Source organism: Mus caroli, unplaced genomic scaffold, assembly GCF_978045245.1.
Source record: "Mus caroli unplaced genomic scaffold, Mus_caroli_1 scaffold_8, whole genome shotgun sequence".
Taxonomy (NCBI): domain Eukaryota; kingdom Metazoa; phylum Chordata; class Mammalia; order Rodentia; family Muridae; genus Mus; species Mus caroli.
Window position 1 is genome coordinate 117,042,334 of NW_028227263.1, and position 26,185 is coordinate 117,068,518.

The 26,185-nt window shown below is 49.3% G+C and overlaps 1 protein-coding gene across 1 annotated transcript in view; it reads right to left on the reverse strand.

The window, feature by feature from the left end:
• LOC147003356 (IgGFc-binding protein-like) overlaps positions 1-23,773 on the reverse strand; it is a 34,717-nt gene extending 10,944 nt beyond the window's left edge. Inside the window, exons 1-11 of the mRNA XM_085841985.1 lie at positions 23,719-23,773; positions 21,864-22,213; positions 15,957-16,527; positions 13,406-14,010; positions 10,913-11,474; positions 9,271-9,863; positions 6,492-7,077; positions 6,185-6,384; positions 3,116-3,257; positions 853-1,190; positions 45-618 (exon numbers count right to left, since the gene is read on the reverse strand). Of these exons, the coding sequence (XP_085698111.1) occupies positions 45-618; positions 853-1,190; positions 3,116-3,257; positions 6,185-6,384; positions 6,492-7,077; positions 9,271-9,863; positions 10,913-11,474; positions 13,406-14,010; positions 15,957-16,527; positions 21,864-22,213; positions 23,719-23,773 (4,576 nt within the window). The remainder of the gene's footprint in view (positions 1-44; positions 619-852; positions 1,191-3,115; positions 3,258-6,184; positions 6,385-6,491; positions 7,078-9,270; positions 9,864-10,912; positions 11,475-13,405; positions 14,011-15,956; positions 16,528-21,863; positions 22,214-23,718) is intronic.
• Positions 23,774-26,185: the final 2,412 nt, after the last annotated feature.

Genomic DNA, 26,185 nt, shown 5'->3' on the forward strand with positions numbered 1-26,185 from the left:
TCAGTGTCACGTGCCCAGGCCTTGTCCTGCTCCCCACCACTCACCACAACCGGCCTGAGTCCTCCAGTCCTCGATTTTGATGCCAGCAGCTTGACAGGCAGCAGCATAGGCAGCCAGTGCCTGGCATAGAATGTCTTTGACTTGACCACCCAGGCAGAGATCCAGCACACAGCCCTCGAAGAAGCTTTCAGGAGGCACATGGGCATGGCAGTTGGTAAAGGGACCCACTGTGTCGGGGTCCAGAGGTCCACAGAAGCCAGGACCCCTATACTCCTCCACTCTGTCCTCTGGGCACATGGGACAGGACCCCTGACATTCATTCCAACAAAGAGGGTCCCACCCTGGAACTTGCCAGCTGCCACCCCAGGTAGGTATTGAGGGTGCCATTGTGCCATTTGGGAAGACTTGGTCATTTCGGGGGTTTTTGTCCATGTTTCCACAGAGCCCACACACTGCACCATAGTAGCTGCTGGGCAGTATGATGTGTACCCTCCACTTCCAGTCGTAGGTGACCTGAAGCCCAAAGTCAGTCTCCAGCATAGCCTTTGAGCCTCCATTAATCACTGAAATCCGCCCACCAGCCAAGTACACAGGCAAGGCCATGAGAACTCCATTCACCTGGGGAGAGAGGGAGTCCAACAGGGGTCAGGGAGCAGTGCAGGTGGAGCTGTATCCTCTGTTGTCCCGCTTCCTCCATTCCCTGGCCAAGGGCTTCTCCCGACTGACATTCTAACCCACTATTTCAGGCTCTTGGGAAAGAGATCTGCCATTGGGGTTTATTTTAGATTTCTTGATTGATCAAGGCCTCTCCTAACGCTGGCCTTCTTAGAGTCTTAGGCCCACCAATCATACCTGGACTCTGCCAGTCTTTTTCTCGTGGATGGTGATGCTGGTGTTGTAGGTTGTCACGGTGACCTTCCTCACGTTGGACACCTTAGGGTTGCTCTGGCTCTCATGCTTGGTGATGACACTGAAGGGGGTCAACCCCTCAGCACCAGTGCCAGGGCAGCCAGTTCCTGCCATCAGGTAACTGCAGGTCCCGTGGAAATTAGTGTTCAGGCCATCAAAGGAATGGTAGTGGGGGTCACCCCACACCCAGCACTTGGACTCATAGTTGGCTATGCATACACCCTTGCCATCTTTCTCTGTGCATGTTTCCTGTGACCGACAGGTAACACCTTGGCATGGGTCTATGGAAAGAGGAGACAACATTCTTGAGCTGCTGCCTACCACCAACACGGCTGTTCCCAGAATCTACCCCACAAGGTACCGGGCATATTGGCTCTGAATGTGCTAGGAGGGAGACCAGATTCCAGGCAACAGGGTTGACCCCTAAGTCCTAGGTCCTAGGGTTGCTCTGGGGATAAGCCAGAGAGATGGTTCAGCAGTTATGAGCATGTGTTGTTCTCATGGAGGGCCTGGAGTTGGCTCATTACAGCCACATGGAGGCTCACAGTCATCTGTAACTCCAGTTCCAGGGAGGATCAAACACCTTCTTCTGGACCCTATGTCTCTATGTTCAAGATCCCAGTCCTGGGATGTCCTGGTGAGATTTCCGTGTCTGGGGTCCCAACGTCTCACACTTTGAATTGGTCCCCAGTCTACCTCTTATGGCCTGAGGCACTAGCTCCGTTTGCAGGTGGCACTGTGTTCTGCCTCAGGAGTCTCAGTACTGATGATGACGTTGGAGAGCTTTCATGTCCAAGACTCTGTGTTAGTGCCTCTATACTTCCTTCCCTAGGTTTCTAGTTATGGGGTTCACATACAATCTCTCTGTCTCATCCTCAAGCCTTCAAACTTGCTCCTCTGTCTTGTTTCCTGTTTGAAATCGGTCTGGAAGCTTTGTCAGCAGAGGGCGCTGGGGAGTCTGCGGGAGGCAGGGGCGCCTGTCCTCACAGCCTGTGCTGCTCATCTGGCTGCTGCTGCTGCTGCTGCTGCAACGGAGGTGACTCCGTGAGGCCTGAGGCAGGTGGGATACTGGCTCTCTAGCTGGTCACTTAGATACGTAGCTGGCTGCTTCCGGCTGAGTTTTCTCAGCACCTCAGCCAGGCTTTCGCTCCTGCAACCCCCAACCTGCTGGATCCTCTGACTCCTAGAGATGGTTGCAAGTGTGCCTTTTCCAGTGAGGTCTGAGACAGCCTTCGGGTATGTCGCTTCCCTATCCCTGCCTTCTTATGTGGTGAAGGAAACCCTGCAGGGGCCACTCAATGAGTCGTCTGTTGCATGCGCTCTTCCTTACCCTATAGCAGTCGGTGTTGGCAGTGCCCTTCCCCAGCCCCAGAGCTGTGGGTGGACTCCAGGGTGCAGCATATGCTAAGCAGGGACTTAGCCGCACACATCCTCAAATATGTGAATCCCTTGCCATAGTAAACTTCCTTTCTCCTGCTGTGACCCCGATCAATGCAGACTTTCCCTCAGTGACTCTGCAATCCTGATCATCATTTCTGAGAACCCCAGCCCGGCCCTTAGCTCTGGAGTCCTCATCCTTCGTTCGTTCGTTGCACGAGAGGGCTGCCTTCCTGAGAAACCGTTTTGAGGTTAAAACTGTGTCCCCAGTTTTGAAGGAGGGGCGCCTCTTCTGAGACCTGCATCTCCAAAATCCTGATCCTCTGCTTGGACGGCGCCATAGTCAAGGTTCTTTTTGATTTTGTCTCTGCTTCTACCCTGGGAACAACCACCTTAGAATCTCAGAGCTCTGATTTCCCAGCGATTCCTGGACTCCAATGCTGGTTTCTGAAGCCCCAGGTCCAACCCAATGAGCCCCTGGGCAAGAACTCAGAACCTTCTGGTGCTTGCATTGTAAATAAACCTGCTTTTCAGTGAGAAGTTTTACTCCAGGCCATGTGGCCTGCAAACTTAGGTAATTGTCACTGCATTTGAGAACAAAAGATCGCCCAATCCTGCAGTACTCTAAGGGCCTCTGACCTCCACCATCAAAATCTTGCCCCAGGGTTCCCGCAGCCTTAAAGCCCCTTGACACCCAGCCTGCATGACCTCTGCCTTTGGCTCCTAGAATCCCAGCCTAAGGTCTGGCATCTCAATCTACAGCCCTCAGCTCCCAGCCCGTGTCCTGTGTCCCCCCACCCCCCACCAGCCCAGCCACACTGTCCAGCACCTTTGGTGATGCAGGTCAGGATGCCTCCTGAGGGCTCGCACACCTGTCCTGGCTTGCAGCTGTGATCCTGGCACATCATGCCTTTGCCTGGTTGGCACACACAATGCTGCTGGCAGTTTTCAATGAGAAATGACTCCTCTGGCTGTGGGGACAGAGAGCATGCTATCAGTAACCACAGGCGGGTGCCAACTTTGGCATCCCCAGTGTTCCAGGCACAGAAGGAATTGGAGTATACAAAGCAACTGCAGCAGTGTGGTCCATTGCCAGTGAGGCTGAGGTACTGCATGGCTTTGGGGCTCAACTCATCCATCCATCCATCCATCCATCCATCCATCCACTTCATTCATTCACTTCATTCATTCACTGGTTAGGAGAAGCAGAGTTAAGCAGTCAATGCAAACCAAGCATGCCGGGCATATTATCCTATCACTAGGGAGGCGGATGCCGGGCATATTATCCTATCAATCACTAGGGAGGCCGAGGCAAGAGGATTGTTGAAAGTTTGAGGCCAGTCTGGACTACATAGTGAGTCACTTAGGGCCACATACCAAGACCATCAAAAAAAAGAAAGAAAGAGATAGTAACATTTGAAATGTAAATAAAGAAAGTATCTCATTAAAAAAAGAAAGAAAGATAAAGGAAGGAAGGGATGGAGGGAGGAGGAGGGAGGAAGGAAGGAAGGAGGGAGGGAGGGAGGAAGGAAGGAAGAAGGATCAGGGCAAAGGCTCTGGTGCAGGCTCTTTCCAAACTCTAAACAACACATCTCAGTTTCTTTATGTGTCATTTTTCTCATTGGCAGACAGTAGATACTTAATAATAGGACAGAACTAATAAAATACAATGAGCGGGGCCGTGGTGATGGTGCACACCTTTTAGTCCCAGCACTTGTGAGGCAGAGGCAGGTAGATCTCCGAATTTGAGGACAGCTTGGTCTACAGAGAGAGTTCAAGGACAGCCAGGGCTACACAGAGAAACCCTGTCTTGGGGGAAAAGTGGCAAGTACAACGGCCTTAATACAATGTGTGAAGCACAGGTGACAGTAGAGAGACAGCTTTTCAATAATCCAGGCTGCTTTGTAAAGGGGTAAAGCTGAAGCAAGAACAGATCATAACTGTGCAAGCTAAGCGACAAGCAGGTGTATGGCGGACACTTCTTCTCTTGACATCACACATTTGATTTCATAACCAAAAGTCTATCTGTGTACATCACACAGGTCCATGAGCATTGCCACACACCCACACATTTGCTTTTATTACTAGTGTTTATGGGAGGCGAGTCCCAGGCAGGTACTGCCCTCCGAGTCTTCTATAAAGAAGGCAGAGAGTCACACACACACACACACACACACACACACACACACGTTAAGGCAGTCCTCCATGTGGGGGAGCAAAAGGAGGAAGCAGAGGAAGTGAACAGCTGCTATAACAGACAAGGCTCCTCTTTGTGGTCATGGGGCAGAAGATGGGGTACGTCTCTCCTGGAGGCACTGGGTAGTTGCTATAAACCAGGGCTAGAGAGGTGGCTCAGTCATTAAGAGCCCTCACTGCTCTCCCAGAGGACCTGAGTTTGATTCTCAGGACCCCCATGGCATCTCACAGGCACCTGGAGCTCCAGCCCTAAAGGATCTGATGCCCTCCGTCCACAGCTTCTTTGACGACACCCACCAGGAACACTCATGGTGTGTAGACATGTATGAATGTTCACACATAACATAAAAATAATTCTTAAAAACTATTATAATCATATTGTTACAACTAATGCTTTGTTCTCAGAGCGTAAGCCCCGTGTTCACTTTTCCTGTAAGATATTGGAGGGTAGGGATATCTGATTCCCTACTTGGCAGCTACTGAACTCTCTCGTTGCTGTGGCTTCCTTGAGCCAAAGGACTGTCCCTCAGATGAGCCAGCCAGATTAAGCTCACAGATCAGCACCCGTGGTTTTGAGCAATCCATGGATCTGTGGAGAAGACTTTTGGTTTTCACTAGACTTTTCCTTATCACAGATCTCTGCGAACTCTAGATGTAAGCGTTTCTAGGCAGGAGCTGAAGTCCTCCCCCTGGTGGCCTGGCAGGGAATGTCGTTGGCTGGTGCTGAACAGGCAAAGCTAAGATAGGTCTAAAGACCCCTGCACTGTGTGTGGTCTCAGTACCCCTGCACTGTAAGTATGCTATTCAGCTCACCTCCTGAGGCAGCTGGGAGACAGAGCCCTGTGCCACCTTCCATGGCCTTACCAGTAGGCCCAAAGAAAGGCTGCTTCTGGGTGGTCTTTCCTGCTTGCTTTTTAGTATTGAGGGCTGAGCAGGCAACACAAAGAAAGTGAAGTGGGGAGGAGGTGGGGAGTGGCCGGCTGAGCATTGGGAAAGAGCAATTGGAGTGAGGATGGAGGGGATGGCGGAAGGATGAAGAACTGAAGTCAAGGGATGGCAGGAGGCGGTAAAGAATCAGAAGAGAAACAACAGGCTCTGTTTGTTGGGAAAGTTCCACAGAACTTTACGTGCACAGGACTCTTGTACCCCAGGCCTATGGTGTAACACTGGCTGCTGCCAAGGGCTAAGGAAGCCTTGGCCTCTTAGGCCTTTGTGAGAGCTGTGACACTTCTTGAACCAGAGCTCTGACATTAGCAGCTCTGGCTTGTTAGACTACCAAACACCTGTGGATACAGAGTGCCCAGGATCAGCACTTGAAATGCTTTTCCTTTCCTACCCATGATTTTTATCTTAGCAGAACAGAAGGACTCCAGCCGTATGATTCACAATAGGAGAGCCATCTTTGCCCAGATGTGATACACAAAGGTAAGTCTTGACTTTGGGAGCCAGGGAAAGAGTTTAAAACATCAATACCTATGGTGACATTTGGAAAGGTCTTTTCTATTCCTACGAGGATGGTAGACCAGAGGGAGGAAAATTAAGGACTGGACGAGGTGTAGCAAGTCAGGGTGACGGGAGGGGACAGATGTGGGCAAAGAGGTATTCAGAAGGTGGAATGGTGGGAAGGCTATCGGGCCGACAAGCAGTGAGGGCTGGGTTCAGGAGGAAGTCCGGGGCTCTGTCAAGAAGGCTGAGTTCCTACCTCATAGTAGATTCCTTTGTAGTGGCAGCCACATTTCTCCATGGGCACACAAGCTGTGATACTCTGCAGGAAGTCAGTGTCACATTCACAGCCCTCTGAACATGTCGTCAGGCACTGCATAGGAGTGGTGATTGCTGAGCAGTCCAGGGAGCAAGTGTCTGCGCAGACCTCATAGTGGCTGTGAGGGGGGCACTCCATTGCTGCCAGGGAGAGAGAGGGCTGACTAGGACGTCAGGGTGGGTATTGGGGTTCTACTCCTGTCTCCCAAGCTTCCCCTCTCCCTACCCCTCAGTGTCCCATCACTTACGACAGAAAGTCTGGTTTCTCCATGGCTTGACAGTGCCCCCAGCCGCCTGGCAGGCGCTCACGTAGGCATGGATGATGTTACAGAGAATGCTCAGGTTCCCGCCACCGAGGCAGAGGTCAAAGACACAGCTTTGCAAGGGACCCTGGGGGTCCAACAGCTTGTGGCAGGCAGCCAGTGGCCCCGTGGGGTTGGTGATCAGCCCACAGAACTCGTTCCCACGGTACTTCTTCTCCAGAGTTGGGCAGCACTTCGGGCTGCAAGGCTGTCCCGGTTTGCAGGCAGGCCGGGGTGTGCAGGAAGAACCTGGCACAGCTTTTTCCCAGGAGTCCCCCAGCTCATTGGAACTGGCTGCCTGTGAGCCATCGGACTTCTGGAAGTCATTCTTGGGGTCATTATTGTAGTCCCCACACAGGCCACACATGTGTTTATAGTAGTTCTGGGGTACCTTGACACGCACGCTGTATTTGAGATCGTAGGACACAAGCAGGCCAAACTTGGTCTTGATTACCATATCTGTGCCATGCCGGAAGGCCTGAACTCTATCCTCATCCAGCAACACGGGCAGCTTCATGTCCACACCGTTCACCTGGGAGTCAGGGAATGTCAAGCGTCAGAGGGCGTGCTTTGAGGCAGTCTGTCACTAAGTGTCCCTAGTCTGTTCTAGATGTTCCTGTCTGACACTAAAATCCTGAGCAACCCTATCTTTTTTGCTCCCCCCATTTTCATATTTGTAAAACATGTATAATAACAGCATCTTATATGAGCCAGGACCTTGAAATGTGAACATATTTCAAAAAAGGGTCTTTGTTGGGGTAATAAAAATTATAATCTTGCCAAAAAACCACCATGGATCCAAGTGGACCCTAAATCAAATGGCAAGTGTCCTGTGAGGCACTGGGATAGGACAGAGACCATAGAAAGAGCATCATGGAAAGACCCTTCTGTGCCCTTGGGCAGGAGACTCACCTGTATTTCTGCTTCCTGTCTGTCTAGGAGGGACCAGGTGCCTTGTCTCCAGAGTGTCATCTAGGGAATCTGATACAGGATGCCTGCAAAGGCTTTGGATGTAGACACGCCCTGTGGCTTGGGACTGTGTATGCAAGCCATCCTGGCAGTCAGGGGCACTCAGAGCGGCTGCTGTAAGTGTGGCTGGATGCAAAGCCAGGCTCCATGCCTCATCTGAGGATCACCCGAGGGTGCACCCCTGATGTCACCACATCTGTGCCCTTCCTCATCACACACCCGGCCAATTGGCTTTTCATAGGTGTGAGGAGACTGGGAGGAGGCAGGGGAAAGGCACACTCTAGGCATGTCTAGAGTGTCCAAAAGACATTAACACCATTCCTCCCCAGGCTGGTAGTGAATAAGGGCAAGTCACTTAATCCTCTGGGCTCAGTTTCTGCCTCTGCAGTGAGGGACAGCCACAGGGAAGCTGGGGACTGGTGACAGGAACAGAGACTGTTCCCACCAGTCTGGAGCTGCTCATCTGTCAACCTCAGAGCCTGGGGCTTGTTAGGGAAGAAGCTGCCCCTGCTACCCACGTGCAGCCCACGTGACAGCTCTTGTACCTCCCGCTCCCAGGACAATGGCCGTGTGTTGCCTGTCAGTGGGGGATATTCCTAGTGTATTAAAATGCCACTCTCCTGTGAGACTCAATCTTCCTGTTCAGAAAGCAATAGGGTGTGGTGCGGGACCCAGTGTGCTGTTTCTTAGCAGCAAATGCCTTGCCTTTACTAAAGAACTTCAACACAATGATGGGACTTTGTCTTCCAAAAAAATGAATCCAATCATGGTGCCTTCTTCAGCTACCATTGCAAGGTTAAATTGATGGTGAGAGTGCCAGGTGCTTAGCAGCCAATAGGCCTGGGGCAGCATGCAAAACAAGCATCTGGTTTACTGTTGTTGCTATGGTTGTTAAGGGATGATGGGGGTTACAGATCGGCTTCTGTCCTTGAACCTTTCCCACCTCTGAACTTTTCTGTGTTGTGACTACCTCAAGTGCTCCTTGTGGGTAGGAAAGTAACCACTGCTTGGGCAGTGTTGGGTAGCAACTTCTCATAAATATATTTCACCCTTGAGGGAGGCTCATTAGGATGCAGAAGTTCTAAAAGGAAGCTCTATAAGACTAAGGAAGTAAGTAACTCACACGTCTCAGGAAGTTCCTAAAACTTAGCAGATACTCAAGGTCCCTCCCTCCTCAAGGTTATATAAGCAATGGGGACTGTTTGGAGACTCCCCTCCTTGTAGAGCCAGCTGAAGGTGCTTCCAAAAGCCCCAGGGTTTCAGCTTTGCTCAGTTATCATCTGTGCTGGGGTGAACTTCTGTTTTCCCAGTTTCCTTTGTGTTGTTTATGATCCATGAGTTTGTATTCCTTTAAGAAACCCATAAACTCACTGGTTCACCAAGTTAAACTTGGGTGGTATTGTTATTCTGGCCCGTTATTAATTTCCATCTAGGGGTGAGTCGATGTTTGTTCTAGTCTTCTCAGAAATTGTGTTGTACAACAGGCAGGGAGCAGGTATAGTGGGAGGAAGATGAGGAGAGGGTCAGTTAAGAATAGAACAGGAGAGACAAAGCAACATGGGAAAGGCTCCAGGTCCCCGAGGCCTCCTTACTCTAGGATTCCTATCCGTATCTCCTCTTGTTGAGGTCACACTTTCTCACTTATTCTCTTGGGTCTCTAAGCCCCCTCCTGGACTGAGCACTGCTCATGCCCCACTCACATATCAACCCCTGACTGAGGTCCGTGCCTCCTCTAGGGCCCCACCTCTGCTCTCACCTTGACCTTCCACTGATTCTGCTCCAGCTGCAGGGTGTAGTTGGCTACCTCGATGGTGATCTTCTTGGTCACACTGACTTGCTTGTTGCCCTGGACTGCATTTTCCTGCAGTATTGTGAATGGTTTCAGGCCAGGCCGGGTCCAGCAGGTCTGGGCCAGCACGTGCACACAGGTGCCCATGAAGTCAAAATGGCGGCCATCAAAGGTAGTGTAATGTGAAGCCCCTGATACCTGACAGGTGGCAGAGCCCTCACCCACACATCTCAGGATGCCATCAAACACTTTACAGACTTCATGTGAGCTGCAGTGTGAGGGCTGACAAGACACCAGGCCACCCTTATCACAGTGGCAGAGGGAGTTACATTCAGGGCCAGGATAGAACTCATCACCTGGCGCATGGTAAATGCCCTGGTATACGCAACCACAGGATGCCAGGGGTACACAGGCCTCACCACTAAGGACATAGCCCTCATCACAGACACAGCTCTCGTAGCAATCTGAGCCACAGCCTCCTGGCACTGGCTGGTCTCCACAGGTCAATGGACAGCCTCGCTGACACAGCTCATAGTGGCTGTGAGGTGGGCAGGTCATTGCTGCAGAGAGAGGGGTCAACAAGACCAAAGGCTTTTACTCTGGGGTGGACACAGTTGATTCCACAGCGCGCATGTGCACACAATTTAAAAAGACCACTGTGTTTTGTAGCTTCAAGAGAATATCCTTTTATACCCTTTTGTTATAGCTTCTGAACCTCAGAAATAAGATTCAGTTCTGATGCAACTGTAGTTTGGGTTAGTCTGTAATATCTTTAATAACACTGCAAACATTGGATATAAATGCTAATTTGTGTTACATATTTTAAATAAGCTTACACATGCCTGTATGTAGACACTATGCAGTATATCAGTGACTATAGCATTATTTCTTCATTTTATTGTATTAATAAAATATAAGTTTAGTGATTTCAAGCGTTAAGAAGTATTTAGTAACTAAAAGTAATTACTTATACTACACTTTAGTGAGAGCATTTAGTGTTACAATGAACAAACAGATCAACAATCAAGCACAGGGCTGGAGAGATGGCTCAGCTGTTATGAGCACTTACTGCTCTTGTGGAGGACCCAGGTTCGATTCACAGCACCCACATAGTGGCTCACAAACATCTGTAAGTTCAGTCCCAGAGCATCTGATATTGTTTTCTAACCTCCTTGGGATCTTCAAGCCCATTGGTGAGTAGATATAGATGCAGGCAAAACACTTACACACATAAAATAAAAATAAACCTTAAAAAACACAAATAAACCCCAAACCCAAGCAAATCAAACCATTTCTTGTTCCCCCTTCCTAAACAGGAATCAATCATATCAGGCAGGTGGCTCTGTAAAAGCAAAGAGAAGCAGCCAGCCAAGCAGGCTGTGCGGGAGCTCTCCAATACAACATGCCATGCTTACGTCTGGCTCCGTGTTCATACCTCAGCACCTCATAGCAGCCTCATTGTGAATATACAGCGGCTTCCTATGATCTCAGCTTCATGGTATAAGCATAGCTCCTTCCTCATCAGGCAGCATAAGGATCAAACAACGCTACTTATAAGCTAATGAACAAACATTAGACTCAATCCCCAGTTGATACTCTTGGTACTCACGGCAAAGTGTCTCAGTCCTCCATGGATATACAATGACTCCAGAAGATTGGCACATGGCGGTGTATGTGGCCAGTGTGTCACACAGTGGCTTAGTTTGGCCTGGCATACGGCAGCAATCATAGGCGCACTCTATGTAGGCACTGTTGTAGGCAGGCACTCTCCAACAGTGCTTAAAATGACCCGATATGTTAGTAAATATTCTGCAGTTTTGTGTTATATTTGCCACTACTGCTTTGTTGAAGTCAGGACACAGAAGTTGCTCATCTGTCCTGCAGCCGAGAGGTGATGACACCAGCCACTTCTTTCCAAAGTCTCGAGGGTCAAGGGCTTCTCCTCTAATCTGTTTACCCAAGTCATCACGTGGGTCCCCATTGAAGTTCCCACAGAGCCCACACACACTGTTAAAATAGTTGCTGGGCACCTTGGCAGTCACATGGGTGTCCCAGTTATAGCTGACAGACAGGCTGAAGTTCGTGCGTAGGATGGCGTACTTGCCTTGGCGGAACACTACGAGCTTCCCACCTAGGGCTTGAAAGGGCAGGTAGTGAAGGATGCCGTCCACCTGGATAGAGATGGAGGAGGACCAACAGGTTAGGGTACCTGCCTCCTATCTCCCCAGTACCGGTACCACTCTAAACCTCTCCATTTAGTCTGGTCTAAGGCTATTGCGTTTATTTGTTTTAATACATATTATTAATTAATATTCCAGCCTTACGTAAAGTGAGAGGTGGGAGAACAGTATTAATACCCATCAATAATTTTGCCCTATCTTTATATAGAGCCTTTCCATACCCAACACTGGGGAATCAGAAGCTGATCCATGGAACGTTCTCTTTCCCACTTTGACTTGTCCACCTTCTCTCTCCCCATGGCACAAGCTATTCTCTACGATAATTATGAGACATTGTGTGAGTATCTAACAATTCATTTCTACACAACACACACACACAACACACAACACACACACATACACACACAATACACACACAACACACAACACACAGAACACACACACACACAACACACACAGATTTTTAATTTTAATTTTTATTAGTTTTTAGACAAAGTCTCTCTGTAGCATTGGTTATCTTGGAACTCACTATGTAGCCCAGGCTGGCCTCACAGAAATCCTGTCTCCCAAAATACTGGGATTAAAGGCATACACCACTATAAAAAATAATAAGTACAATCTATCTATCTATCTATCTATCTATCTATCTATCTATCTATCTATCTATCTATCTATCATCTATCTATCTTTGAAGTAGGGTCTCAGTGCGCATTAATTGGCCTGGAACTAGATGTGTGGCCAGTGTGAGAACCACAGTGATGACCCCAAGAATGATCTCCAGAAGTGCGGTGGCTCACAGGCTAGATTGGAATTTAGAGATCTGTTGTCCATCTCTGCCTTCTGAGTGCTGGGATTGGTTTGTGCACAGCTTGGCTTTCACTCTTCTTTCCTCTCTCTCTCTCTCTCTCTCTCTCTCTCTCTCTCTCTCTCTCTCTCTCCCTCTCTCTCTCTCCCTCTCTCTCTCTCTCCCCCCCCCCCTCTCTCTTTCTTTCTTTCTTTCGTGGGCAAGGGGTGTCTATAGACTTTCGATGTAGAAAGACTAAAGAATGTCACAGAAGCTATCTTTGACCACAGGATGGGACTTATGGTGGATTTGCAAAACCTAAATTAGGAAGACTTGAAGCAGAACAATTGACACGTGTCTGAATGTGTGTGCGTGTGTGTGTGTGGGTGTGTGTGTGTGGGGTTGTCCTTGAACCCTTGTCTAACTGGCTGGTCCAGAGCCCTGAATTTTCAGTATTAGTGAGTGAGAATAGTTTGATCCTCAGGGCAGCTGGGCCAAGTTCTGGCCAGCACAGCAGACAGCCTGGCGAGCAAGTCTAAAAAGAAGTGATGGAGAGGCACCCATCCTGGGAAGAAAGAGGACACAGAGAAGAGGCAGCCTGGAAGCACCTCTTTTGTTTTGTTGGGATTTTTGACAGTAGAACTCACACGTGGGGTCTTGATGTTGTCTGGGTGGACAGACATTTGCTCAGTCTGACAGGTTGAATGGGCATCTCTACCACCCCCCCCCCCCCCCCCCGGCCACAAATGCTCACTTTGTACCGGACATTTCACATCACCTGTTATCTTGCTCTCTGGACCATTCTTTAGACACAAGTCAGTAATTCTAAACTTTCATAAGAACAAAACTAGGAAATTCTAATATCTACTGAGCATCAAGACCTCTTTTTGAGACCCTGAAGATGTGAATTCGTCACATCCGCAGAACCACCCAGAGACCCGTGGCTCCTGGTGGAGAACTATTTGACTATGATCTCTGACCGAGGTAAGACAGTCTGAGAGACTGTCACAGAGACAAAAAAAAGTAGCAGGGCTTGGACCTTAGCCACAAGGTTGAATGAATCCCACTCTGCTCCCACCACAGCCTTTGATCTTCCCTGGATTTGTGCCCTCCCCCGTTCCTGCCCTGCCGCACTCACCAGCACTTTGCCTTGGTATTCCCGGCGCACCTCCAACTTGATTCCAAGGGCCTCCAACTTCACAGAACGCACAAAGCTTACGCTTTGACTTCCACGGCGTTCATTTTCTATAAGCACTTTGAAGTCGGGGAGAGATGGGTGCTGGCCACAGGAGGCAGTAAACAAGTACGTGCAGGTACCCATGAAATTGAAGATCCGCTCATCTAAACTCATGTAGTGTGGGTCTCCGGATGCCCGGCAAATGCGGAAGTATTCCGGGAAGCAACCAAAGGAGCCATTCTGTACCCCACAGTACTCCTTAGGCAGACACCCTGTTGTGTTCCTACAGATCACCTTCTGAGTGGCTCCATCACAGGTGCAGCGGCGGTGGCATTTTTCGTCCGCGTACACTTCTTGACCCGGGGCCAGCAGGCGGTCCTCGAAGATGCACCCACAGGATGAGACAGGCATGCAAAGGCCACGACTGGCCACGAAGCCTGGAAGGCACACGCAGCCCTCCACGCAAGGGCGAGAAGAGCAGTTGGTCGGTCTGGCATCTGAGTTGCAGGAGGGCGGGCAGGCAGGGCTGCAGAGCTCATAGTGGCTGTTGGCTGGACAGGTCAGGGCTGGAGGGGTTGGGAGAAAGGGTGGGTCATGCCAGGTTTGGGGCTCCCCGAGACAATGCTGCTGGCACTCCTCCTTTCCGGATGCTCAGGCCCCAGTGCCCCCTCCGCCCATCCCTGGACAACCAACCCGGCAGTGGGCAAATCTCATGGCTTTCACCTTCCAAGCCCACGCAGAATCTGTGTCCATGGCCCAGGAACCACAGCAGCCTCCTGCCCGGTTCCCTGCTCCCGGAACTGTATGCACTCCTCACAGCACCAGAGGGACTGTGAATGCAGTCTCAGCCCAGGGACCTCGACCTTCTGTGACTTCAGTTCACTCAGGGGAAAGCAGAGTCCTCCCGAGGTCCAGGGGTTCCTCTATGATCCCCACAATCTCCTTGTCCCCACCACTCTCACTCTCCTACTGGCACATTCTGCACACTCAGTGGGTGGACAGGTGCCTGGTCCCAAGATTCCCCACTAAGATCTTTGCGTTAGCCTTTCCCTCCTACCATTATTATATTTTCCTCAAACAGACTTTGCAGGTAAAGACGAAGGCTCTGGGGGGTCCAGACAGCCTAGATTTAAAATGCCAGCTTCCCCCTTGCCAACACTTTATGATCAGATGACTCTGTATCTGTCTGTATCTGTATCTCTGTGTATGTGTATGTGTATGTGTATGTGTATGTGTATGTGTATGTGTATGTGTATGTGTATCTGTATCTGTATCTGTATCTGTATCTCAGTCTTGCCAGGAGTAAATGGGAGGAAGAAATACTGATTTCACTGGCTACATGGACTGAACTGTAGAACTGTAGCTGGGTACTCCAGGGTCAACATTGTGATGACTCAGCTGACTCCATGGCCTGGATGTGTCGCGCTCCAGGGTCCACTGTGATTGGCTTCCTACCTCTTCACTGAGCTTCCAGATACTCTCACAGGATCCTGCTCTTTGAAGGTGTTTTCTAGTAGATCTGCTAACTCTCTGTCTCTCCCTCCCCACCCAAGATATAGGTTCTGCTGGGGTGGGAACACAGCTTGACTCGGTCATGTTGAATCTTCAGCATGGAGCACAGGGCCTAAGAAATGGACAGGAGGGGCGGTAGACTCATTGGCTTCTCCGTTGGAGTTTGGGACATGTGGAGAGGAAGGCTTACAGGACACTGGGACATAGTAGTGAAGCAGGAAAGTCCAAGCAGTGTCTTTGTCTCCCTCTGGACTCATTGCCCCTCTGAATCCCTAGTCTTCAGCCCTGGCCTGACGTCGGTTTCACCCCTCACTGGCCTGTGCGCCTCTTCAGCATTTTTCTGAGTTGTCTACTACATGGCAGACAAGTCACCGTTGGCTCCTGCTTTGTCCCCCACATGGCCAGCACAGATACAGGCTCTTGTGAAGTTATGGAAGGTTTACTGACTGAATGAGTGATTGATTTAGTGGATGGGCGCCTGGCTAGTCATCTTTGATATTGTGCAGAGGGCATTGGGAGTCATGGGAGTGTTACAACCAAAGAATAATCACTGAATTTGATCTTGCAATTTGGCAGACTATCTTTCGTGACAAACCTCTGTGGTTCCCTGGGTCAGGAGCCTACATCCATTTCCCCCTTTTTGGATATTTCAGTTCGTCCCGTGGATTTTAGATCTGAAATTTTTATTCTAGGAAAATCTTCTCTGTCACTGTCCCCTACTCTCCCTCTAGCATCCTTTATCCCTCTTGAATTCCCCTAGTGTCTTATCCTGCATCCCTCTCTAACTAATCTCCAGATATGCTAGAGTGCCCTCTTGTGGCAACTTCAATCACTGTGGTATATCCTGTTCACTACTGTGTGTGTCCCTGGAGTGTCTTGGATGTCTGTGTTTCTGTCATTGCCTGTCACTGGACTGAAGCGTAATCAGTGCTCTGGTACCAAGCAGACGCAATGGGTTCCCCACCTCTCATCAAAATTCTCTACCCTGTCTTGAACTCACGGCAGTTGGTTCGTGACCTCCATTCGCGGACAGAGATGCCCAGGTCCACACAGGCTTGTGCATAGGCATTGAGGCCATGGCACAGGGTGAGACGTTCCCCTCCCGTCACGCACATGTCATATACACATTCTTCCAGGAAAGGCTTGGGGTCCAGAAATTGATGACAGTCAGCAAATGGGCCTGAGGGCAGAGTTAGCATGCCACAGAAAAGGTCTTTCTTAAAGAGCTGGGCCTGGCTTGGGATGCAAGACGGACAGTTGCCATAACAGCCATCATCACATAAGAGGTCTTGATCATTCACCTTCCAGCTTTTGGTGAAGTTTAGGACATCAGGAGCTTGCTTCCCGTCAGGCGTGAGGAAGTCATCTGCAGGGTCTCCATTATAGTTGCCACACAGCCCAGATACCTGCTCTTGGAAGCGCTTGGGCAGCCTCAGGGTCAGCTGGCCATCCCAGTCATAGGTGACCACCAGCCCAAAGTCCAGTTCTATCACACCTCGTGTTCCACTCTGGTGCACACGCAGGAGACCCTCACTCAGGGAGACCGGCAGGCTTGAGTACTGGTAGTCGATCTGCAGAGAGGTGACAGTGGTCAGACTCCTGTGTGATCTCTCCTTCAGACCTTCATCTCCTCCCACTCACGTACCCAGCTCTAGCCACATAGGGTGCCTTCCTTCCTTCGTCACCAGCTGAGCCTAGGGATGTGGCCTGAAGTGTTCTTCCCTGAGATGTGCATGAAGACCCCCGCCCCCAACAATGTCTGCTGAGGTGTCACTGGCTCAGTGAGGCTGTCCCTGATCACCCTTTCAGTAGCCCTTTCCTGTTGCCCCTCCTCCTCTGCTTCCCAGTTCCCACAACTCCTAGCCCTCTCCCACAGTGTGCAAGTTTGCCACATGCTCCACCTATCACAACCACTGGGAGCCCACCTCATGGTTTTATCTCCAGTGCCTCTGACAGTGGCTGACAGAACGGCAGGCTCATTACAAGCGTGAAGCCAGTGTGAGGAAGGAACCTGGCAGGGTTGATGGCAGCTAGGGGCAGCTTCAGGGAGCCGGTTAAACAGTGGGACTCATGTTCATGACATGAGGAAGTGAGAGTCAGGAGGCTATGGGCAGAACCAGTCAAGACTTACAAGCACCAAAACAGTGACAAATCCAGCAGAGGGCTGCCAGCCTCTTTAAACCACCATCACTGGGTAGCAGTGGGCTAGTTTCCTTTCTGCTGCTGTGACACAGTGCATTTGTCAGATGCAACTTTGGGAGAGGAAATTACAGCTCATCTGTGAGGGAAGCCAGGCTTGAAGCAGAAATAATGAGGAATAACTGCTTGTTGGTTGGCTCGCTGGCTCACTCTTTAGTTCTCTTATATAGACCAGGCCCTGGTGCCTAGGGATGGTGCTACCCACAGTGGACCGGCCCTTCCTACATCATTCAAAAGCCAGCACAATCCCTCCCAGACAGGGCCACAGGCCAACCTGGTTTAGACAGCTCTGCAATTGAGGGTTCTCTCAGATGACTTTAAGCTGTGCCAAGTTGACAATTAGGGCTGGCTAGGACAACCAGCGTAGGCATTGTTGGGCACAATGAACAGGTTAGTCCTCAAATGGTAACGCCAGCTTGCTAGTAACCCCAGGCCATCCCGCGTCCCCCAAGTCCTCCATCTGGGTCCCCTGGGGTACCAGGAGTATCTTTTGAAGACCCTGGCCTCCGAGGAACAAAACTAAATGCTTGTTGCTGTCTTTAAAACCCCTCATCATGTAGGGGTCTTGGGCCCTGCAGTGGCTTTGGGGTCTTGATTTATTTGCATTTGAGATCCGATCTGCTTATGTGTGGAGAAACCCCGATTCTTACTTAAAGTCCTGGACATTACCTTACCTAAAGTCTTACCTAAAGGTCCTCTGGGCTGAGGGATCTGGTTTTCCACTACCCTGCTTCTTCCTGGTGGTGAGGACATCTATATCAACTCCAGATGCCTCTTCCTCTCTGTGTCAATCAGAATGTGATTGGGTAGTCCTGGCTGACATTCTGTTGGCTGTCTTAATGTACACAACTGCTGGGGGGGGTGCCTCTTGAGCCCCAGCTGGGAAGGAATCAAGACCATGACTGGACCTGCATAGAATGGGCTTAAAGCCTCTGAACTAGTTGCAACAGACATCAAAAAATCCATGCTATTAAAAATTAAATATAAAATTTCCTGTTGGGGCACAACACTGTAGTATAATATGGCTTAAATGTGCATTATATGAAAAAGACACTTGACTCTCAAATGGGCCATTGAACTTTTATAGTATCTTGAAGTTGGAATTGTTTTGCCAAATAAAGGTATGTGGAATTAGATATCCACCATAAGTATACACATATATATGTGTGTGTGTATATATATATATATATATATATATATATATATATATATATATATGTGTGTGTGTGTGTGTGTATGCTTACAAGTATATACTTATATTTATTACATATATTTATTACATATATTTATATGTGTGTATAATATATATACATATATACATGTATATACACACACACACACATATATAACGTGTGTTAGAGAGACACAGAGACAGAGAGAGACACAGAGAAGGTGTCCACAGTGCTTAGAGGCATTGAATCCCCTGGAACTCGAGTTACTGACAGTTAGTTGTGAGTCACCTTATGTGGGCAATGGGAACTGAATTTGGGTCCTCTGCAAAATCAGTATGTTCTTCTCTTAGCTATTTTTATATAATCAAGATTTTTTTTTTCTAAAAGATGGGAGCAAATCTAGGGCATAAAGATCCCACATGTCAATGATACCCCCCTCCTAGTTCACAGCAAAGGCCTCTAAGGGACAGGACCAGTGTTACTATAACTTTAAGCCCTGGAGTTCCCCAGTTCTCAGAGAGCATCTTTTCACCTCTTGATGGATCTGAGCTGGCTCCTCTCCCCTCCATGAAGCTGCTGGAGCATCTGGAGAGAACACCTACTTAATGTATTGGTGACTCTGAAATGGTTTCTTCCTTCAGAGTCCATGAAGGTACCCAGTTTTCTTAGGGTCTTCAATTGAGTGCAGCAGAGGGCAGCTCGCTGAGACCTACTTGGCAGGTTAGTCCAATGCCCAGGGATGACCCAGACATTCTTGGATCCACTTCCCATTTTGTTGGGATAATCTTTTTGTACACTGTGCATCTCTGTCCTTCCTCACCTGTCTAAGGCATCTTCTGATTGATGTAATAAAGATCTGATGGTCAATAGCTAGGCAGGAGAGGATAGATGGAACTTCAGGGCAGAGGTAGGAACTCTGGGAAAGAATCAGGTCCCAACCAGACATGGAGAAAAGGCATACGGGGTTGAGGAGAGGCAATTGGGCCATGTTGCAAATGTGGGCGAGTATAGACAGGGTTAATTAAGTTATATGAGCTAGTTGGAAACAAACAAACGTAAGCTATAAGCCCTAAGCATTCATAAGTAATAAGAGGTCACTGTGTCATTATTGGGAGCTGATGGGTCAAGAGAGTTGAAGACACTATTTCTACTTCTAACCCGTTGAGTTGGCCAAAGGCTGGTGAAGCTCCTTGCCGGTGTGTCAGCTGCACACCACCTGTCTGAAGTTGCTGTGTAAGCCCTTGTCTTAAACAATGCTAGCGAGATAACTGTCAGGCCACCTCCCAGCTCTCCATATTCAAGTGACAGAAGAGGAGGGACTCGTATTCCAGCAATGACAGGAGCTGGTTGGATGCTATCACAGAAGTAGCCTGTTAGGCCCTTAAGCCAAGACGCTTGAGTAAGATAAAAGTTGCGTCTGGTAGAAGCGTCGTCACCTGTGCATTGTGCTGGTTCTAACAGGGTGCAGGGCCTCTTCTGCTTGGCGACAGAGCTCTAGCTCCACGTTTTCAACTCTGGATGCTCTGGATGAAGGTGGGGGCTTGTTTGCTCTTTTTATTAATAACAGGATAACTGAAGACTCTTTTCAGCCTTGTCATAAAGGCTGTACCAAATAACAGATGAATTAAATTACATCCTGAAGCCTCCAAAAGTGTATGAGCAGTCAATAAATTATAAACAATTAAGGGGGCAGAGGCATGGGTCTTCCTTGATTGGTAGACTCAGTCTATATAATGACTATGAAAAGATCATACCAGCCCCCACCTTCAGAGCATCCAGAGTTGAAAACATGGAGCTAGAACTTTCTCCCCAAGGGGAAGAGGCCACTGCACCCTGTTAGAACCAGCATGATAGACAGCTGAAGCTTCAGATCACAGGAGCCCATGATAACTCAGCTAAGGACAGAGGAGGTTTGGGGACTCCCACAACCCAGTTAGCTTTAATGGTGCCTTCCCTGTAATGGTGGGGGACAGAGGGACAGGACGAGGAGGGGAGAGGGAGGATGATGACAACTGATCATGAGGTGTACACTCAGAAGCTTTGTGACGGACACAGAGTTTTGTTTTTGTTTTTTTGTTTTCTTTTTGAGACAGGGTTTCTCTGTGTAGCCCTGGCTGTCCTGGAACTCACTCTGTAGACCAGTCTGGCCTCGAACTCAGAAACCCATCTGCCTCTGCCTCCCAAGTGCTGGGATTAAAGGCATGCCCCACCACTGCCTGGCTGACACAGAGTTTTAACTACCCTTGAGCAAAAAGAACTAGTCCTCCTGTGTCCCGTTATGAGAGTACTCGGGAAGTCCTACAGCCATTACAGTGCACTCTGGCTGACCACTCAACTCAGTTTCCTGTATGGACCAGAATGTCCAGTTTCACGGTCCACAACAATGACTCACTTTGTGAACTCAATGCTCAAGTGAGTTTGCCCAGAGAGGCAGAAAATGCAAGTAAAATAACACGGACGTGAAGTGTACCTAGGAAGAGGATGACTCCTCTCCCGCCCCCTGCCCTGAACACCACCATATTGCTGACCCTGCAGAAAGGGATGATGGGATTCCAGCTGGAGCCTGTTGGGGGTTCTTCTAAAGAAAGAGCACCACTTCCTCACTTAAAACAACAAGGTTTTGTGTAACAGGAGGCGCTCAAGGAAATCCAAACCACAGTTCCAAAAGTTTGATCACCTGACAGGTCACTTTATAGTACTCCCGTGCTGACAGTAGAGTGCCACAAAGTTCAGGACATACGCTGCTAATGGATGGATGTGAACATACTCACAGTGCGCACAGAGGTCAGAAGAGGGCATCAGGTCCCCCAGAACTGGACTTACAGGTGTCTGTGACCCACCTGACAATGGGGGCTGGGCATTGAACTCCAGCCATTTTGAAGAACAGTGAGTTCTGTTAACTGCCAAGCCATCTCTCTAAGCCCTCTTCTTTGACCCTGCCGAGCCTCTAATTTTCATTTCTCTCCTCGGAACACTCTCTATGCTTCTATAGACCAGTAAACATCTGTATAACAGGGAGGTTGGGGTGTGAAACTACTCATAAGCAACAGCAAGCTTCACAGGACCCGTTACCACGGCGAGACCACCCCCAGGTGTGAACTCCTGTGGTCAAGTCACACATTTGGGCCAAAGTAATCACTTTGAGGGAAAAAGATTGATCCCCTCAAGAAATGACAGCGATCGCACCTTTTCCAGAGCCCTTGTAGAACCAGAGCTGAATAGCATTCATTCAAACCTTAAGCATGGCTAACAGCGCTCTCTGCTGTGCCTGCTTTGTTTCCTGCTCCTAAAAGCTCACAGCGTCCTTGTCATTACCTTCAAGAGAGATTTCAGGGTTACTCCCCAAAGTAGTCACGTTGAGTGACTCTCTTTCCAGTGCTCACTGCCACCACCACCCATCCCTTCAGTTGGCTTATTTGGATGGTGGTGGGGCCTAGTCCTCCACATTGAAAGGGGATGGTTTGGGGTCTAACACCAAGGCTCCTTTTTCTTTTTTGGCTTGGTTAACCTTAAACTCACAGCCTTGGGGAACTCACCTTCGCAAGGCCAACTTCTCCATAGATCAGGGACACGGTGTGGTTGTAGGCATGCACAGTGACCAAGCGTACATAGGAGACTTTGTTGGAGCTCCGATGCTCATTCTTGGCGTCTACTTTAAAGGCCAGCAGGGAGCCCTTGCTGCTGCGCAGCTCAGCCATTGTGTAGGTACAGGTGCCCATCATGTCATAGCGACGGCCATCGAAGGTGGTATAGTGGGGATCACCCTGGGCACGGCAGACAGCTCTGGACTCTGCCACACACCTGGCCTTCCCATTCACCATCTGGCAGCGCTGCCCAGATGCACAGTGAATGCCTTGGCAGGATGCTTCTGCTGGGGTGAGCAGAGCTGGGAAGGGAAGAGAGTTGGAGTTAGAAATGTGCCTGAGGTCAGACACCTGGGGCCTCCTACAGTGTGGACGATGCCTGTTGGCTCACGACCACCCCTTGTACAGGCATGGAAACTGAGGTTTGCAGGCTCATGGAGAGAGCTCCTCTCCCAGGGTTTCTGATTTCACAGTTCAACACAGCTTGGTCCAGAGCAATGTCAAGTAGTGAAGAAGGACCAGGAGCAACTGATGAAACATTCAACTGTATAGTTTGATATCCCACCAGGCTAGAAGTTGCCAGAGGATAGGAAATGAAAGATGGAGTCTTTAGCAAAATGGAGACAACTGTTATAGAGGTGACCTTAGTAGAAGTCCTAGCTCAAGCGCCCACCACTGGGCCATTGGAGAGATTATGTTCAGTGCTCTGGCTACGGTGTCCTGTGATATGGGTCTGACAATCAGTTTCTCCACAGACATTTGAGGGAAACATTGGCATATTTTAACAAGTTAAAGCATAGATTGTTTGTAACTGAGCCTATATAATTAATTGCTGCTCCCAGGCTGTGAATTCTGCAGGAAGGCCGTGAGGAATTCTTCCCCACCAGTATTCCTGGGGTCCTCTGTGGTCTCCCGGGTCAACCCTGAAGAAAACGCAGTTGTGGGTCCAGCTACCTAGTTCCTCCCCGTTACAAACCCAGCCCCTGGGTCTTCCTGAGCACCTGCTGAAGCAATTCTCCCTATGTTTCCATGTCCTTCCTAACGGATACAGCATCCACCTCTGAGCCTTCCTGGCTTTGGCTGCCCCAAAGCCTGAGCATCTTGCACAGGGCTCTTGAGCTCAGACACTGCAGGGTCAGATGAGGGACAGAACGGTGTGAGACAGTCCAGGTGGTGACTGTGGATGCCGGAGCAGCATACTCACCTCGAGTAAGGTGCCACTGTTTTCTTTTGCTGACTGCACTTATGGTTTAGTAACTAAGTAGCCCTGGCTGATCTGGAACTCACGCTGTAGATTAGACTGGCCTCAAACTCACAGAGATCCACCGGCCTCTGCCTCCTGGATGCTGGGATAAAACGGCGGCTTGCACCACCATGCCTGGCTGTGGTAATGTATTTTTGATGCTGCATCTTCTACTTTTCTGATGAAACTGGTTGGTTAGCTGACTCTTTACATGGAGTCTGAGACCCTACACCCCCTTTAAAGTCCTGTGAGAGCATACACTCTGACCGGACTTAGTTGCTGGTATGATTCCTGTTTTAATAGATCTTGTACAAGATGATGGAGGGAAGTTGAGGGTCATGGAAGTTTAGACAGAATCACCTAAAAATCGAAGCAGGTAGACTCTCAACACTCCAAACATGGAGTGGGGGCTCCCACCTCATTTTCCTGCACGCTCTCATTTCCACTGCAGCCTGGGAGGGACTGGGACATGATTTATGAAAGGTTTACAAATGAAAGATGACGACCCAGGCAGGTCAGTTTTCAATGGTCCCCAGGATATGGATGAGATTCAATCTGACTTACTCCATAGGAGGGTTGCTCCAGCCCAGAGTGCCCAACAGCTCCACCGGGATCCCATATCTGCAGCAGGGAGAGATGGAGGCTCAGATAAGGCTGTCCTACTGTCCTGTTGGAGACTGTCATGGAGATCACAGAAGGGGGCAGACCCAGCATAGTGGGTACTTGGAGGCAAGGAAGGCTGGGGTAGGGATGGAAGTTGGGTTGATAGGACCAGGTGTGAGCAGGCTGTGGGGAGCTGTCCAGTATATCAGGGAGTGAGCTAGAGGTTCTGAATCCAGGGAAATGGGTGGATATTCAGATGCCTTGAGGGGAAAGATGGGAGGTCTAGAAAGAAAGGCAAGAGAGGAGATTATCCGTCCTACTTCCGTAGAGAGCCCCATCTCTTCTCACCTGCAGGTCCCGGAGCTGCAGGAACAGGCTGGGGACTGAGCTATATAGTCCAGTTTCTTGTTCCCTCAGGCCACACCATTGGCCATCTGCCAGGCAGATGGTGCCAGCTTCCTGGAGGAGGCTGCTGATATCAGGCCAGAGGGAATGGTGAGTCCTGAAGTCTTGTGAAGGGTAAAGGATAAGTCTACAGCCCGTGTTCTGAGATGACTGTGAGATCAGATGGTGGCTGCACCCCAGGAGTTATAGAAAACTCTGGTCTGGAAAGAGTGCTGTCTTTAGAGGGACAGCTGGAGAGTAGTGTGCCAGTGGCCTGGGTTCCCTGAGCAAGGTCATGGGGATCGGAGGGTGATGTAGCATTGGTTATGTTTGTTGGCTTCCTGGCCAGATTCCGATCTTTAGTCCTTACTTATAACAATATCTAAAGGTCCATATCCGGGTTCTGGCTCCTTACAGTCCCAGTGGGCTGATCCCTGGTCTGAAGCCACCCACATCTTGCTTCTAAATACCAGTGAGTATAGATGTCTAGGGATGTATAGTCTGAGGCCCTGGCTTCGAGTCTTGTGTAGGGCATGATGTTCCAATCTCAGAAAATTATTCGGTTTGGTATTTGAGATATCCCCTAACCCATCTCTCTCCATGAAGAAGGGACTGGCTAATCTTGGGGTGAATATAAGCCTTCCTCTCACCTAATCGAGAATTTTCTTAAGATATGATATGGGACATCAGGGTGCAGAAAAAGTAGCAGAGGGAGTTGGAGCTTTCTGGGATATAGTCAGTGACTCCCAAAAGGCCGGTACAAACCATGACATTATTGGTTGAATCTGAAATGTCTTCCCAGGCTATTGTATTTTAACATGTGGTTGTCAGTAACCAGTAACTCTGTGAAGTTATGGAATATGAGATTTGGGACATAAGGCCTCATAAATAGAAGCAAGCTACTAGGGTGAAGCCTCGAAGGTTATACATGTCCCTGCTTCTGTCCTGCTCTGACTCTTGCTTGCTTGAGGTGACCAGCCACCCATGCTCCTGCTTTGGATGGAGTCACTCCAGCCACAATGCCCTGTGAACCATGCTAGACTGTACTCCCTCAAACCATGAGCCAAAAGAATTGCTTCTCTCATTACTTCTCTCAGGTGTTTTATCACAGCAAAGATAAATGTTACAGATACAGAAAATTGGTCCAGGGAAGAGTAGGTTTTAATATGATTAAACCTGACCATGTGGTTCTTGTGCTTTAGCACTGGCTTGTGGAAGGGTTTTGGGGGTGGTAGCTGAGCATATAGGGCTAATGTGATGGAAAAATTTGAAGTTGGCCAAAATGCCAATAGAAATGTGGACAATAGAGACTTGGGACAATAGAGACAATTGGGAATTGGGGTAAAGGCTATTTATGCTCCATTCTGGCAAAGACCCTTGCTACATGCTGCCCAAGAAAAATCGAGTTGAGGCTGAATCTCAAAGTAATGGAGTGACTTGGTAGAGGAATTATCACCGGCTGCTTCTAGCCAGGTATAAAGCGAGAGCAGACAGAGAAAGTGGGGCAGCGAAGTGGAATACTGTGTAGTTTGGGAACCCAAGAGCATTTAAAACTACAGACAAGGTGAGTGAGAACAGATGCAATTGTCCAAAATACCAGTACAACTGAAGAAAACCTTCACACAATCGGGAAGGTGCCTCAGGGAAGACACTCCTCCCACCGACGTTTTCAGGGTATGACGTGAATGGAAAGAATCTTCTTAAAAAAGAGACATGTGCAGAGGAAGGGGTGTCTTGCTCGAAAAATGACCCCGCAGGGAAATGTTCAGAGGCACAGGAACTAAGAAGCCACTGTAGCTGTGATCCGAATGAATTCAGCTGCACCCTGAGTTGGCGGCGGACCTTGGCTTCATGCGCATTAGCGCTGGCTCTGCAGGCGCGCATGAGGACTGAACAGTGAGGTGATTACTGAGGCTTGCACCAAGGCTCCAGAAGAAAGGCTCTACCAGGCTCTATGTAGCAGAGACAGCGTCCATGTGGGGTATCCTCGTAAGTCAATGCCTGAGGTAGTGGAGCTGAACCCCAACTTGCAATGGACACCTTA